The sequence below is a fragment of the Pelodiscus sinensis genome, unplaced genomic scaffold (assembly GCF_049634645.1).
Source record: "Pelodiscus sinensis isolate JC-2024 unplaced genomic scaffold, ASM4963464v1 ctg67, whole genome shotgun sequence".
NCBI lineage: Eukaryota > Metazoa > Chordata > Testudines > Trionychidae > Pelodiscus > Pelodiscus sinensis.
The window spans coordinates 229,792-245,303 of record NW_027465935.1 but is presented as its reverse complement, the minus strand read 5'-3'; the positions used below and the strand labels follow the sequence as shown (position 1 = coordinate 245,303).

At 43.6% G+C, this 15,512-nt stretch overlaps 1 protein-coding gene across 13 annotated transcripts in view; it reads right to left on the bottom strand.

Moving 5' to 3' along the window:
* MTMR3 (myotubularin related protein 3) overlaps positions 1 to 15,512 on the bottom strand; it is a 101,061-nt gene that overhangs the window by 59,671 nt on the left and 25,878 nt on the right. For 7 of the 13 annotated variants that reach the window (XM_075917016.1, XM_075917017.1, XM_075917015.1 and 4 more), the window contains exons 2-6: positions 11,242 to 11,315; positions 6,392 to 6,457; positions 4,637 to 4,718; positions 3,505 to 3,594; positions 1,882 to 1,944 (exon numbers count right to left, since the gene is read on the bottom strand). In XM_075917016.1, the coding sequence (XP_075773131.1) occupies positions 1,882 to 1,944; positions 3,505 to 3,594; positions 4,637 to 4,639 (156 nt within the window). In that variant the 5' untranslated portion in view covers positions 4,640 to 4,718; positions 6,392 to 6,457; positions 11,242 to 11,315. The remainder of the gene's footprint in view (positions 1 to 1,881; positions 1,945 to 3,504; positions 3,595 to 4,636; positions 4,719 to 6,391; positions 6,458 to 11,241; positions 11,316 to 15,512) is intronic. The other 6 variants (XM_075917020.1, XM_075917021.1, XM_075917027.1 and 3 more) reach the window with 2 other exon arrangements.

Below are 15,512 nucleotides of genomic sequence, written 5' to 3'. Positions count from 1 at the left end.
GATATGTTCTGTCTTATTCTCTATCCCTTTTTTAATGATTCCTCACGTTCGGTTTGTTTTTCTGACGGCCCCTGCAGCCCGAGTGCATGTTTTCAGAGAACGATCCACAATGACTCCAAGATCTCTCTCGAGTAACTGTAGCCAAATTAGTCCCCATCATATTGTACGTATAGTTGGGATTATTTTTTCCAACGTGCATTACTCTACATCGGTGTTTCTTAAACTACGTTCTGCAGAGCCCGTGAACAACTTGCAGATATTTTTGTTACTTCTTTGTTTTTGTCTTTTTTTGGCTGACGACAATTTTGGTTTTTTTAAGAAAATTTTCATAGGTGTTCCGCATAAAAAATATTATTGTTTGGTGTTCAATGGTCTCAAAAAGTTTAAGAAACACTGCTCTACATTTATCAATATTAATTTTCATTTGCCATTTTATTGCCTTATTGCTCAGTTTGATGAGATCTTTTTGGCGCTCTTCACAACCTGCTTTGGTCTTAACTATCTTGAGCAGTTTGGTATCATCTGCAAATTTTGCCATCTAACTGTTTACCCCTTTCTGTAGATCATTTAGAAATAAGTCAAATAGGATTGGTCCCTTGGGGGGTCTGGGCTAAGCTCTTGCAGGCCTGGGCTAAAACCCGCGTCTCATGACACACATGCTCACCAAATCATTTAGACAGTAAACTTGGCACAACCCCAATGCCTCCGGATAGAACGCCACATTAGGCTGAAAAGGGTTAGATGTATATTTGCTGATGAGCAATGACACAAACGAGCTAAAATATCAAAATGCGGCCTCATTTCTTCCGCTCGAAACACATAGCAAACTCTTTCAATCGCTCGAAACACATAGCAAACTCTTTCAATCGCTCGAAACACATAGCAAACTCTTTCAATCGCTCGAAACACGTAGCAAACTCTTTCAATTCCTTCCCTCTTCCTCCCCGACAATAGCAAACTCTTTCAATCGCTCGAAACACATAGCAAACTCTTTCAATCGCTCAAAACACGTAGCAAACTCTTTCAATTCCTTCCCTCTTCCTCCCCGACAATAGCAAACTCTTTCAATCGCTCAAAACACGTAGCAAACTCTTTCAATTCCTTCCCTCTTCCTCCCCGACAATAGCAAACTCTTTCAATCGCTCGAAACACATAGCAAACTCTTTCAATTCCTTCCCTCTTCCTCCCCGACAATAGCAAACTCTTTCAATCGCTCGAAACACATAGCAAACTCTTTCAATTCCTTCCCTCTTCCTCCCCGACAATAGCAAACTCTTTCAATCGCTCGAAACACATAGCAAACTCTTTCAATTCCTTCCCTCTTCCTCCCCGACAATAGCAAACTCTTTCAATCGCTCGAAACACGTAGCAAACTCTTTCAATTCCTTCCCTCTTCTTCCCCGACAATAGCAAACTCTTTCAATCGCTCAAAACACGTAGCAAACTCTTTCAATTCCTTCCCTCTTCCTCCCCGACAATAGCAAACTCTTTCAATCGCTCAAAACACGTAGCAAACTCTTTCAATTCCTTCCCTCTTCCTCCCCGACAATAGCAAACTCTTTCAATCGCTCGAAACACGTAGCAAACTCTTCCAATTCCTACCCTCTTCCTCCCCAACAACAACAACAAAATAACCGGTTTAGCAAGCACAGCAGAAATTTGGAAGTATGCAAACACAAATCTACAAATCCTATGGTTTCCGGACGTCTTGAGATTCTTCAAATCCATTTCAAATATAAGCACCTGCCTATTTTTCAGTGTAAACTTGTAAAAAAAAAAAACCATGTGCTGTGGCTTCTTTTTGCTAGCCTTGGCGAAACCTAAACTTATGGGCTCATAATACAAAACAAAGTTGCGCTGGTTTAACTAAAGGTGTTATACCTCTATGTTTGGCACCGGTACGACCCGCTGCTGCAATGCTGTGTCCAGTTCTGGTATCCACAACTCAAGAAGGGTGTTGATAAAATGCAGGGAGGTCAGAGAAGTCACAAGAATGATTAAAGGATTAAAATACATGCCTTATAGTGCTAGCCTGAAGGCGCGCAATTGAATTTGTTTAACAAAAAGAAGGTTATGGGGTAACTTGAATACAGAGGGCCCTTCCCCTCCCCCACCCACTAGGATTCCTGGGCCGGATTGCAAAATTGCTCTGGCCGAGGGTGGCCAACAGGTTGTGAATTTGAGAGCCCTGGTTTACAGCAAACATCTCAGACATAGGTTTACGTTAAATTGAAATAAATGATTCTTAGGCTACCTCTGGACTGCACTCTAAAATCGAAATAAGATACGCAATTTGCGCTACGGAAATTGTGTATCTTATTTCGATTTTATTTCAAAATAGGCTATTTCGAGATTTGGTGCGTCAACACGGCACCACGTTTCGAAAGAAAGCACTATTTTGAAACATCCCTTATTCCTTGTGGAACAATGTTTACAGGGATGCCGAAATAGCACATCTATTATTTCAAAAATTATTTCGAAATAGCAGACGCGTTCCTTGGAAATAGCCTTGTAGTCTAGACGTACCCTGAAATAGCCCCGTAGTCTAGACGTACCCTTGTAGTCTAGCCGGACCCTGAAATAGCCCTGTAGTCTAGACGTACCCTTGTAGTCTAGTCGTACCCTGAAATAGCCCCGTAGTCTAGACGTACCCTTGTAGTCTAGACGTACCCTCAAATAGCCCCATAGTCTAGACGTACCCTTGTAGTCTAGACGTATCCTGAAATAGCCCCGTAGTCTAGACGTACCCTTGTAGTCTAGCCGTACCCTGAAATAGCCCTGTAGTCTAGACGTACCCTTACACCAAAATAAGAGTATTTACATGGTGCTTGCCACCAGCTTAGCTAAATGAGTTTAAAAGCCAGGTGATGAAAATTCCTGACAACATTTTGGAGTTATCAGAAATCGAAAAATACACTTTATCCATTTATACACTTTATACATCACCTAATAAACCATCTCATTAGTCTTCAAAGTGCTACATAGTCCTGTCTTTTGTTTCAGCTAGACCAGACTAACACGGCTGCATCTCTATCACTTTCCTCTTAATCTAGCAAAAGGTTGATCTGATGATAAGAACTGTTTATGCGAAACACTGGAATTCTTTGTTTATCCATTTTTGCTGGCAGTAAAATGGCTAAACAAATAATTCCAGTGTAACGCATAAACAGTTCTTATCATCAAATCAACCTTTTGCTAGATTAAGAGGAAAAATTAAAATTTCAAGGTGATTGCAAAGTCCCTGGATATGCTAAGTGAGCTATAATTTTGAGAAAGTTTTAAGGGAATTCTTTGGACACGGTCCTGCATGGTTTCTCTGTCTGGCACAGCGATTTGCGTCAAAAGAAAACGTTCTTATCTTCCCTATCATTGTATTGCGACTTCAGTGCTAGAGACCGACCCAGAAAACTCAGCTGCTGTCCTGTGTGACTCAGATTAGACCGAGCGGGAACAGATGGGCACACTTTTTCGTACAGCAAAGGCAAAGAGTAATCCAGTGACTACCTGAAGATTTTCATCCTCTCGGATCAGCTGCTTCCTTGGGAAGATCTGATTAGCCTGAATGCATTCAAGGCTGTGCTGAGTCTCTTCATCCTAGAAGCAAAACTTCACCGTTCATTTCAACCCTTTACCCACCCTTGGCAGACGTCTCCGCTGACAGAAGGCAGGAAGAATTCCCCGTGACCAATGAAAGAGTTGGGCATGATGAACTATTAAGAAAATTCAGCTACCAGTGACTAAAAGAAGTGACGTAATATTGCAATTTTACGTGACTGGTAGCCCGCAATTTTACAATATTTACAGATTTGGAACCTCTTTCTTTTGTTACACAGGCTACGACCTCGGACAGGCTGCTGCGGGCTTCAGCTGCCCCACACTCCGGCCCCAGTCCCTGATCCTGGCTCCCTGGCTGCCCCAGGCTCCGGCCCCAACCCCTCACTGCTAGCTCTCCTGCCACTAGGGTCCCAGAACATCCGTGATCCTGCCGGACCACAGATGTTTCCGGACCAGAAAGTGCTGGTTTTGGATGTGCCATCTGTACTACATACATCTGCACTTCTCCTGCATAATTTAAACAGCCTGGCTCTACACAGCGTACCAATAACACTGCACTCACAAATTCATTTCAAACAGCCTGGCAGCTCTTAATCCATTTGGAAAGCAGACACGCTGAGTCTGGGGCCGGGACCGAGCCAGGAATCCGCTGATTCCCGGCTCGCACCCAGTCCCCTGCTACGCATCTGCCTCTTTTGCCTCCAAGACAGTGCTGGGAGGGGGGACCCGGCTTTTAAGCCGGGTCCCCTCAGCACCAGCTCCTGCTCCCCCTCTCTTAAAGAGGCAGCAAGGGTGGGCGGGGCAGGGGGAGGAGTGACTAGTTGATAAACTTGTGCTTATCGGCAGGGCTTGACGATTGCGGCGAAAACCACTCGCCAGACTCGCACTGCGCATGCGCGAATCGCCGGTGAACGGGGTGACCAGCTGAAATCTACTCGCCATAGGCGAGTAGATAAGCGGATTTGTCAAGCCCTGCTTATCGGGTAGTTGACTAGTCAACTAATCGCTTATACCCCATGTACCTACTCTCATCCTTCTCGTACTTCGTTTTAGTCAATCCTAACAAAACCCATGCGCTTACCATGACAGGCCCAGGCCCGGAGGAGAAAATCCTCGTCTCTGCTCACAATACTTTGAGGCTCTTCCTCCCGTAATGGTCAAAGCTGGAAAACAAAACGGCAACGTGTAAACGGGAAGCCAAACTGATTCTCTCATTTGTCGGCAAATCAATGATCGTAAAGGCCAAGTTAATGTGAAAGACCAAGAGCCTAGCTAGAAAACCCCAATTCAACACGCAGAAAGAGATGAAGTCCATGCAAACTAACTTGCCGTCCAAGCGCACGCCATTGTGAAATACGCCTGGCTGTTTTGATGCATTCTGAAAAATCACCACTGAACAGACTGCCTGTAACCAATAGACTAATCTATTTGTATCTTTCATAGGGCCGTCAATTAATGCGCATTGACGCCTGCGAGTAACGCAGGGCAGAATTAACGCGTTAAAAAAATGAACGTGCGTTAATCTAGGGCAGTGTTTCTTAAACTGTGTTCTGTGGCACACCGGTGAACAGAATTCAAAATGGCCACCCTTAAAGGAGCAGGAGCCTTTTTTTTGCTGAATAACTTGTCCTCAACTCTTTTTTTCCTCTCAATAACTTTCGTGTCTCCCCCCCCGCCCCAACTTTTTCCTCCCCCTTTCCCCCAACAAAAAATCCTTGGTGTTCTGCATAAAAAAAATTATTGTTTGGTGTTCCTCAGTCTTGAAAAGTTTAAGAAACACTGGACTAGTGTGTCCACCATCCAGTAAGCTTTTGCTTATCAGATAGGCAATTAGCCCAGGTTTACTCAACTTTGGAAGCTCCGGGGGCCACAATGATACTCCGGGCACATGCCGAGGGCTGCAACTTAAGTGTGGTTGCATATACATGCAAATAGATATGCAAATAACTTCTTTCACATTGGCGGGCATGAATACAAAGCTTACGGCAAGACTTCACAACACGCAGGCCCCATTTAAGTCCGTTCTGCTGATATTAATAAAATGCAATATCTACCCAATTTCCACCCATAGGACAGCACTCTGAATGAGCAATGACAGCCCAGGAATTTAACGACTAAAACACATATCAACAGAATTCCATTGTACTGACTACTTTTTTGTTTTGGCTCCCACCCGCCGGCCATGTGTTGAGCCCCGTGTATCATAGAATCATAGAACACTAGAACTGGAAGGGACCTCGAGAGGTCATCGAGTCCAGTCTCCTGCCCTCATGGCAAGACCAAGCACTGCCTAGACCATCCCTAGTAAATGTCTACAGAATCTCAGAACACTAGAACTGGAAGGGACCTCGAGAGGTCATCGAGTCCAGTATCCTGCCCTCATGGCAAGACCAAGCACTGCCTAGACATTCCCTAGTAGATGTCTACAGAATCTCAGAACACTAGAACTGGACGGGACCTCGAGAGGTCATCGAGTCCAGTCTCCTGCCCTCATGGCAAGACCAAGCACTGCCTAGACCATCCCTAGTAGATGTCTACAGAATCTCAGAACGCTAGAACTGGAAGGGACCTCGAGAGGTCATTGAGTCCAGTCCCCTGCCCTCATGGCAGGACCCAGTACTGTCTAGACCATCCCTAGTGTAAACCCAAACTGCACCGCAGGCCGCAATCAAACGGGCCGTGGGCCACATGTTGAGTAGCCCTGGATTAGTCGCTTACATCCCTAATCAGTGATGCCTTGATGGTCAGAGGAAACACTACAAAGAGATACTGAAAGCATCTCTCAAGCCAACTTATGTGGCCATCACAAGCTGGGAGGAAAAAGCAACGAACCAACCTTAAAGGCGCCACATCTTCCATCAAGCTGTAGACCGCTTTGAGAAGAAACACCTTGCCCTCGAAGCTGAGAAGAGAGAGAAAAGGAAGGAAAAATAAAGACGTTTCTCACAACAGGCAGCTGATCCATCAGGAAATATCTGGACCTACTGCAGGCAGAGCTAGGATCGGACTCTTGAGTCCTCTCAGGTTGGGGGGGAGGGAGAGACACGAAAGTTATTGAGAGGAAAAAAAGAGTTGGGGACAAGTTATACAGTATTCCCTGTAAGCCATGAGCTTGGACACCCACCCAGGAGAGTTTCGAATGTCAGAGCACCCAGAGCTGCCCACAACCAAGCAGCATGTGTTTCTACTGGGGGTGCACATACACACATGCCTTGGTGCACATAACAAAATTTATTCTGCCCAGAAATGGAAAAAATAGAGGGAACATTACTCAGAACCCATACATAAATCTAGGGTAGAGGTCCTTCTTGAATCAAGGGATTGCTTACAATGATAATTTTCTACTACAAAAGGTACTGCGCCCAACACAAAATAACTCACTTAGATCTCAATATTTGGCGGTTGCCTGATTATATTCAATATGGGCAAACAGAGAGCAGACCAAACCATTAATATATATGTGACAATGTACCCTGTATTCACAGCACACACTTTTATGCTACTTTTTGTACAAAATATGCCTCCGGAGAGATCCTCGGAAAACCAATAACTCACTGGTCAATAATTTCATAGTGTAGCAACATTATATGTGAAATTATGATTCCTCCCTGCAGGATGCTGGTAGAAAATGTTCAAACCCAGGGAGTTCTGATTAGGCAGAAGTAGTTAAGTAGGTCTATTAAGTAGGTCTATCTTAAAGGAATGCTTACCTCAATTTACCTTTAGTAAACAGGCTCTTTGGGTACATCTAGACTACAGGCTTTTGTTGACAGAGGCTTTCTCGTCAGATACTGTCGACAAAGCTTCTGTTCACAAAGAGCGTCTAGACTACATCCAGTTCTGTCGACAAAGCAAGACGATTGGTCGAGATGACAGCGTGGACGCAAAGGACGGTGTAGATGCAATAACACCTTCTGTCGACAGAACTCTGTCGACAAAAGGCATTATGCCTTGTAGAAGGAGGTTTACCGCTCTCAACAAAACTGCCGCGTTCTGTCGACATTAGGTCAACAGAACTTAGCGGTAGTGTAGACGCAGGTATAGTTTTGTCGACAAAAGGCATTATGCCTTGTAGAAGGAGGTTTACCGCTGTCCACAAAACTGCCGCGTTCTGTCGACATTAGGTCAACAGAACTTACCATCTCACGGTCTTCTCTTTCACTTAGGACAAGAAAGGCATGAGTTCTTTGGTGTTTGGGGACCATGACTTGAGAAATTGGTCAGCTATGTTGCTGGGAACATATGATAAGGATTTTATCTTCAACCAACTCTAGTTTGTCAATATATAGCTACTAGAAAGCGTTTTATCTTTATTTTTTCATAAGCATTTCTGACCCAACTGCTTACATTTGTACTCACTTAAAATCTCTCTCTTGATAGTTAAATACATGCATTTTTTTTAACCAAAACTAATCCAATGTTGTGTTTAAACTATGTTGCTAGAAGAACAAGGGCAAGGGAGTCGTCCAGCATAGCCATTCAAGGTAGAGTATTAAGATGGCGTCAGCCAGCAGGTCAAAAAGCTTCTAAACACATTCTCTTAAAGGGGCAGATTTTTTTTTTTTTTTTTTTTTTGCTTGACCAAACGTGACTGGGGTCTCCTTTTAAAGGGGCAGTCCTTTTTTTTTTTCCTTTCCCCACTCGACAACTTTGCCCAGAATGGGTTGGCCACCCTGTTAGTATTTTAGAACTAGCTATGCGTTTCCTTTTTTTTTTAATGCTCTAACTTGCTTTGACCTGTCTGCTTCCACTCACAGCTGCTTAAATCCTACTCGTGGTGGTGAATAAAAACACTTTTGTTTACTATCAAGCCCCGTGTAAACATGCAACCTTGTAAACTGGAACCTGGGGCGAACAATCAGCATGCACATCCTTTCTTTGAAAAAGGGGGCTTACCTGAATGGCCTTTCTTTGGGTAAAACTGGGCGCTGTGCCCTAGATCTGCATCCTCCCAGGGCTGAAGTGGTTCGGGGTCTACATTGCTCTTGGGGTGGAGGGCGGTTGCCCCAGCTCTGTGCCTTGTGTGGGGCAAACCAGAGAATCTAGCCCCACAGAACAGGGTGGTGGGGAGCCCCAGAGAGTACGGCGGCAAATATCAGTGACATCATCAGCACACCAGGGAAAAATTCCAAGAGGTCCTCTGTGACCGTCCCCTGCCCCCATAAGCTTTGTCAGCACACGGTTCAAGACCCACCGGAGAAGGGGCACCTCACCGGGGAGTAGCCCCTTTAGAAAACTGGTTACAATGGGGGCCGTAAACACAGACTTCTGAGTGAAACATGGAAATGGCAGGCAGGGGAAAACCGGGGAGTGTCAGCCCTTGCTGCTTTAGCTGTAGGACACTGTCTAGGAAACATGGACCCAGAAGTCCTTGTGATGTCACCACAAGGAGAACCGTTTCCAAGGTACGTAGCCCTGGTGGGTGGTCTTCTGCTTCCTATGGGGATATCTTGGACCGGTTGGAGCACCCAGCTCTATTGGGTTCAACCATGCTGTGAGGTGGAGGGACTCCAGGTTGGGGTGATGGAGCCTATGATGAAGTCCGAGGGAGAGGCTCAGCAGCAGGGCAAACCAAAGCTGTCTAGGCCATGCTGGAACTGAGGATAACCCTCTTGAGAAGAGTACTAGAGATGTAGCCGTGTTAGTCTGGTCACTTTTTTTTGATTGTATCTCTTTGGTATATACGGTCGTGCCAATTTTCTTCCACAATTTGATCGGAGGAAGTGGGTCTGGCCCACGAAAGCTCATCACCTAATAAACCATCTTGTTAGTCTTTAAAGTGCTCCACAGTCCTGTCTTTTGTTTCCTCTTGAGAAGGGCTCTGAATCAGAGGGCGTGTCTAGACTACAGGGTTTTGTCGACAAAAATGGACAAACGCTGCTATGGTATTTCAAGCGAGCAGCTTTGCTCTCACTCTGTTGCCACTAAAGCCAAGAAGAAAAACTCCCAAATGTTTCAATGGGGTAGACCTCAGCCCATAGAATCATAGAATTGGAAGGAACTTCAAGAGGTCATCGAGTCCAGTCCCCTGCCCTCATGGCAGGACCAAGCACCATCTAGACCATTCCCGATAGATGTCTACCCAACCTGATCTTCAATATCTCCAGAGATGGAGATTCCACAACCTCCCTGAGCAATTTATTCCAGCGTTTCACCACCCGGACAGTTAGGAAGTTTTTTCTAATGTCCAACCTCAACCTCCCTTGCTGCAGTTTAAGCCCATTGCTTCTTGTCCAATCCTCAGAGACCAAGGAGAACAACTTTTCTCCCTCCTCCTTGTGACACCCTTTTAGATATTTGAGAAGTGTTATCATGATTTAGGTTTGGTATCGAATGGGATGTCTACACTAGAAGGATGGCAGCAAAACTTATGTCACTGGGCCGGGGCGGGAGAGTGTTGTTCACTGAGCGACATAGATTTTGCCAATGTAAGTGCATATCCTGAGCTCAAACTCTGGTCATCTGAAGAAGCGGGCTGTGCCCATGAAAGCTCGTGGTACCATCTGTATGTTTTGTTACTCTATAACAGTGGTCTCCAACCTTTTTACACCCAAGATCACTTTTTAAATGACAGACCATGCCAAGATCTACCGCCCCGCCCCTTCCTTGAAGCCCCGCCCTCTCTATTCTCCTCCTCTCCATCACTTGCTATCCCCAATCCTTATACTGCTACAGTTCAGAGAGAGCTCAAGAGCTACTCTTAGAGCCTCCGAGATCTACCGGTAGATCGCGATCGACTGGTTGGTGACCACGGCTCTATAAAGTGCTACCAGACCATTTGTTGTTTTTTAAGTTTATCCTGTACAGCCGTGGTCACCAACCAGTAAATCGCGATCTACCGGTAGATCTCGGAGGCTCTAAGAGTAGCTCTTGAGCCCTCTCTGAACTGCGCGCCTGCGCAGTACATTTACATTAGAGTTCCCACTCACCGAGCAACAGCACAGGTGAGTAGCTGCGAGGAATGGTGGGAATTTTTTTTTAAAGTAGCAGTATAAGGATTGAGGATAGCAAGTGATGGAAAAGAGGAGAATAGAGAGGGCGGGGCTTCAAGGAAGGGGCGGGGCGGTAGATCTTGGCTTCGTCTGTCATTTAAAAAGTGATCTTGGGTGTAAAAAGGTTGGAGACCACTGCTGTACAGACTAACTTGGCTACCCCGGAAGCTTCGATAAGTGATAGTGTGCCTAAGAAGCAGGCTGGAGACAGCTGATGTTGGGTTCACCCTGAGGGCAGAGGTGGCTTGAAATTATTTTAGGAGAGGGGTCTGAATTCTCAATTTCCTCTTCCAGCAATCCTTCAGAGTAACATTCTCCCCTACTGCTTCGCCCGGATGTCTGCCACTGCACCTAAAACTCACTGAATAGTCCTGCCAACTGCTCAGAAGTGACCTGGTTAGCACTCCTGACATATGACCATCGTTAGATAGTTGTGTTAACACAGCCTCGGGAAACCAGAGCTTTACTGGTTCACATCTGTAACATTTTCTTCACAACCAAAAGGACTAGAAAACTTTTTTTTTAAGGGAAAGATTCTGGAGCACATGTTCCACAGCTGGGGGAAAAAAAAGATCCTGCACAGGATATTGACTTTAATTTGCCTCTTTTATTTCACGAACAGACTGATCAATTATAGCTGCGGAAACCAGAGGAAAAACTTGTCTAGACAACATAATAAAATCTATAAGCTTACCAAATAGTAATATGTATCAAATGAGTCTTCTTTGGCCCAGCAAGTTTCAGATGTTGTGTTTCTGACACGTCAAGCTGCAAAATAAATGATTATATTTCAAAAATCTTCAAATCAAAAGGCATTTATTTTTTTCCCCCCAAAACAGGTTACTAGTACATCAAATTACAGTTACCACACTAATTTTCCCCAATTTATTAAAAAACAACAACCGCTAGCTATAGCATAAGAGTTCATAAACTAGCCAGATCTAAATATACCTGAAGGTGGGTACGGTAATATCTTTTACGGGAACAACTTCTATTGTTGAAAGCAACAAGTTTCGAAAGGGTCATATAGAGTTATGAAGCTCATAGCGTTAAAGTATGAGTCTTGGAAGGGAATGAGTCAGAAGAACTGCCCATAAGATATCTCAATGCTCTTCCCAACAAGAATGTATTAAAAGATATTATTCAGCAAGAGAGAAGAGGAAGAGGAAGAGGAAAAGGCAAAGGAAAATCTACACTACTATCTTCTTCTGGAAAAAGATTTGCAATTTGCATACCTTTTTCTGCTTTTTTTATTTTTGGAAAAGGCTTTTCCGACATTTGGCCTGCCTACATGGGGCCAAATGTAGGAAAAAGCTCCTCTTTCGGAAGAGCCCTTATTCCTCATAAAGGGTACGTCTAGACTGCAAGCTTCTTTCGAAAGCTTTTTCGAAAGAGCTCTTTTGAAAAAGCTTCTTTCGAAAGAGAGCATCCACACCTCAAGACCGGATCAAAAAAGCGATCTGCTTTTTCGAAAGAGAGCATCCAGACTGCATGGACAATCTCTCGGAAGAAAGCCCCGATTGTTATTCACAGAATGGCCACCAGATCACCTGTGCTTTTTTCCAAAAAATGCCCATTCTGCATCCACACGTGCCTTTTTTCGAAAGAGCTCTTTCGAAAAAGGCATTCTTCCTCGTAATTTGAGGTTTACCAATGTTGAAAACCCCCTGCGTTCTTTCGAATTAATTTCAAAAGAACGCGATTGCAGAGTGGACGCAGGTTAAGGTTTTTTTTAAAAAAAACAACGTAGTCTAGACATACCCAAAATGAGGAATACAGGGTTTCTGAAAGAACATGCCGGCTTTTTCAGAAACTGTTCCGAAAAAGCAGACGTATTCCCTGGAGGTATCCTGGAAAATTCTGTAGTGTAGACCAGTGGTTCTCAACTGTGGGCCACGCTCTACCTCTAGGGAGCCACATGGAAAAAACGGAACATTAGGTAAATTATGTACATTTTTTCCCAACTAACAGCGGCTATGAGGGGGGGCCACAGAGCTAAACGAGTCTCAGAAGGGAGCCATGAGCAACAAAGGTTGAGAAATGCTGGTGAAGAGAAGAGAAGAGAAGAGAAGAGAAGAGAAGAGAAGAGAAGAGAAGAGAAGAGAAGAGAAGAGAAGAGAAGAGAAGAGAAGAGATCATATAACCCTAATTCCTAACCCCAATTTTTTTAAGTTACCTGAAGTTGTGCAAACGGATGCCTTTGAAAGTATTAATGCCAATTTTTTTACTCCAACTATGCAAAGGCCAGCCTTTATAGGGATGAAAACTCTAATCTGCCTCATTCCTATGCAATGACTATACCGAGGATCCATAATCAACTTCCATCGCATCTGACTGATTCAGCTGAGAAACGAAACGACACGAGGCTACAAACCGAAATGCTCCAGTAATACCAAAACCGCAAAATTACAATTCCTGTCTGAAACCAGCCACTTCTAAAAGTGTGCAAGTAAGCAAAGAATACCACTTCCACTCACCCAGGGAACTATTTGTGGGGTTCTTTACAATAACTTGCAAAGCACACTAACGGCATGCCAGAGGCATATAAAACAGGGGAAAAAAACTAAATTAAACAAGAATGCCATTCTACTAAAGTCTATTAAAAGGATTTTCTATCTGTAGTAATATACGTGCACATTCAGATTCTAGTTAAAAATCTCTATTTTCTTATGCAGGCACTGTCTAAATTAGTTAGTGGGTTACAACAGGAAAGAATAAAAAACTAAAATGCTTTCGGTGCACAAAACAGGAGTATCTAATTTTAGCTCTGAGGTCCTGGGAGGAGAGAACTGAAAAACAAAAATAAAAAGACAAACACGGGAGCAAAACCCATCAAGTAGAAGGAGTTTTAAACCAGTACATAGTCAGTATCGTGTAGAGAAGCACACAGATCTACATCAACTTTCACCACCAATTAAACAAATTTTGGACTCGCGATATTTTATCTTGGTAGAACACAGGGTAAATGTGCCACTAATAATCACTGTTAAAACACACACACTAAAGTGGGGTGCCTTGTTACCTACAAGAAAGAGGAACCGTATTTTATTATGCCTTGCACAACTGAGCAAAAACTATAGGTGAAGTGCCAATTCCTGAGTCTTTCTGATTAATGATGGTTAGCAACATATGACACATAAGGAACACAGCCCAATTATGAGGTAACAGGGCATAGGCTAACTGTACAGAGCTCTGTGCACCTGAACAACTGTGTTTCGCATGCAGACTGATCAAGTTTGTTACGGAGGCAGAATATGCAACACCAACGTAGCTTTGTAAAGAGATGCTTTTCTAAGCACGACGGTGTTTTTAAAAGGATAAAATAGACATTTACGGTGATGGGGAGTTGTTTTCTTTCCTCCGCTTTTACCGTTTGACCCAGAAATCAATGGGGGCCCTTCCTCGGTATGCAGTGAATTCTGGACGAGGCCCTTGGGTCTTTGACGGTTTGGGAGGAAGGACTGAAAAACACAGGGCCGTATTTCCGACAGCGTTTGGAAACTACTTCATGACTCACTCATTAGCATTCTTCTGTAAGGCTGCGGATCACAGATAAGCAGCTAAATTGATATCACTTCCTAAGACAGTAACTTGGGCCAACCCCCCCCCCCACACACACTGTATCGTGAGGCACCGCTGAATTAAGCTATCATCTTACAAATCCCAATCGGCAGATCCAGGAACAGTCTCAGTTACTGAGCCAGTAAACCGACTGGCTAAACCGTTTTCTACAGCAGGTGATCTCAAGTCTATAATGCTGTGATAACGTACACTGCTATGGATTGGAGTGTCTGAACTGTGTTAAAAATGGGGAAGTGTTAATTTCCCACGCGCACACTCTGGCTAGGTGATGACATGCTTAAAAACATACTAATTTAATTATCCTGAAGCTACAACTTCAGAGATAGTTATCTGCAGTATGGTAGGCAATTGAGTGCATAAACACAGGCAGGATTGTACAAAACCTTACTCACCCACAGAAGTCTTCAACAAGTATTGTCGTTAACTTTGCTGGGACTGTTCAGATAAGAATCGAGACAAAAGAGCCCTAGGAATTTAACAATTCCTTGGAAAGGAAAAGCAGCAAGTGGGTCTCTCTCTTTTAGTTTTACTTCTTTCCGAGGTATAACGAAGTTAAGAAAACTTTCCCCTCCCTCACGTGCCAAATTGGTTTTATTCTACTTGTTTTCTTATATTGAGAAATTTAGGTCTTGTGTACCCCATTTTTCCTGAAAGACTCGACAGAGAATGAAAGAAATACTAGCATTACGACATCACAAATACCATGGCAGTGAAATATGAAGAGAAGGAATTTTTAGTTAGATGTTACCTCTTTGCTTATGTTAACATCTATTTAATTCAAATTCTGACCAGCTGCTGGGAGAAAAGATATCTCGGGTAGAAATTTAACACATAAGTCACGTCCATTAAAGGCACAGGAGGCGCTCAATCCACGTTTCTGAATCTCAAAAAAAAAAAAAACTTCAGAAGGCACGATTTTACGTTCCTAAAATTTACAAGGCGAGACAGATTAAAGGGGAGAACTTTTGAAAAGAAAGAAACAATCCAAATCTGTTTTAGCCTCATTAGGAGAAAGCAAAAAAGAAGAGAATTTCATCTCTTTTCTTTGACAATCATATTTAAGAAAGTTTTTGTTTTCTTATTTTCCTTTGCTTGCTTAAGAACAGCATTTCTGGTCTGATTGGGCCATATGTGTCACAACCTAATGTTATGTAAATATAGTTTCATATAAGAAGTTCCTTATTTTGTTCTTATTTTGAAATATTTAAAATGAGTGGCGCTCTCTCTCTCACACACACACACACACTCTCTCTCTCTCTCTCTCTCTCTCTCTCCCCCCCCCCCCCCCAAATGAATTTCACCACCGAATTAGAGAGAGATAGCAGAACTGGAATTCATCTACGAATTTGACACTAAGCAAATGGTCTGGTAGCACTTTATAGA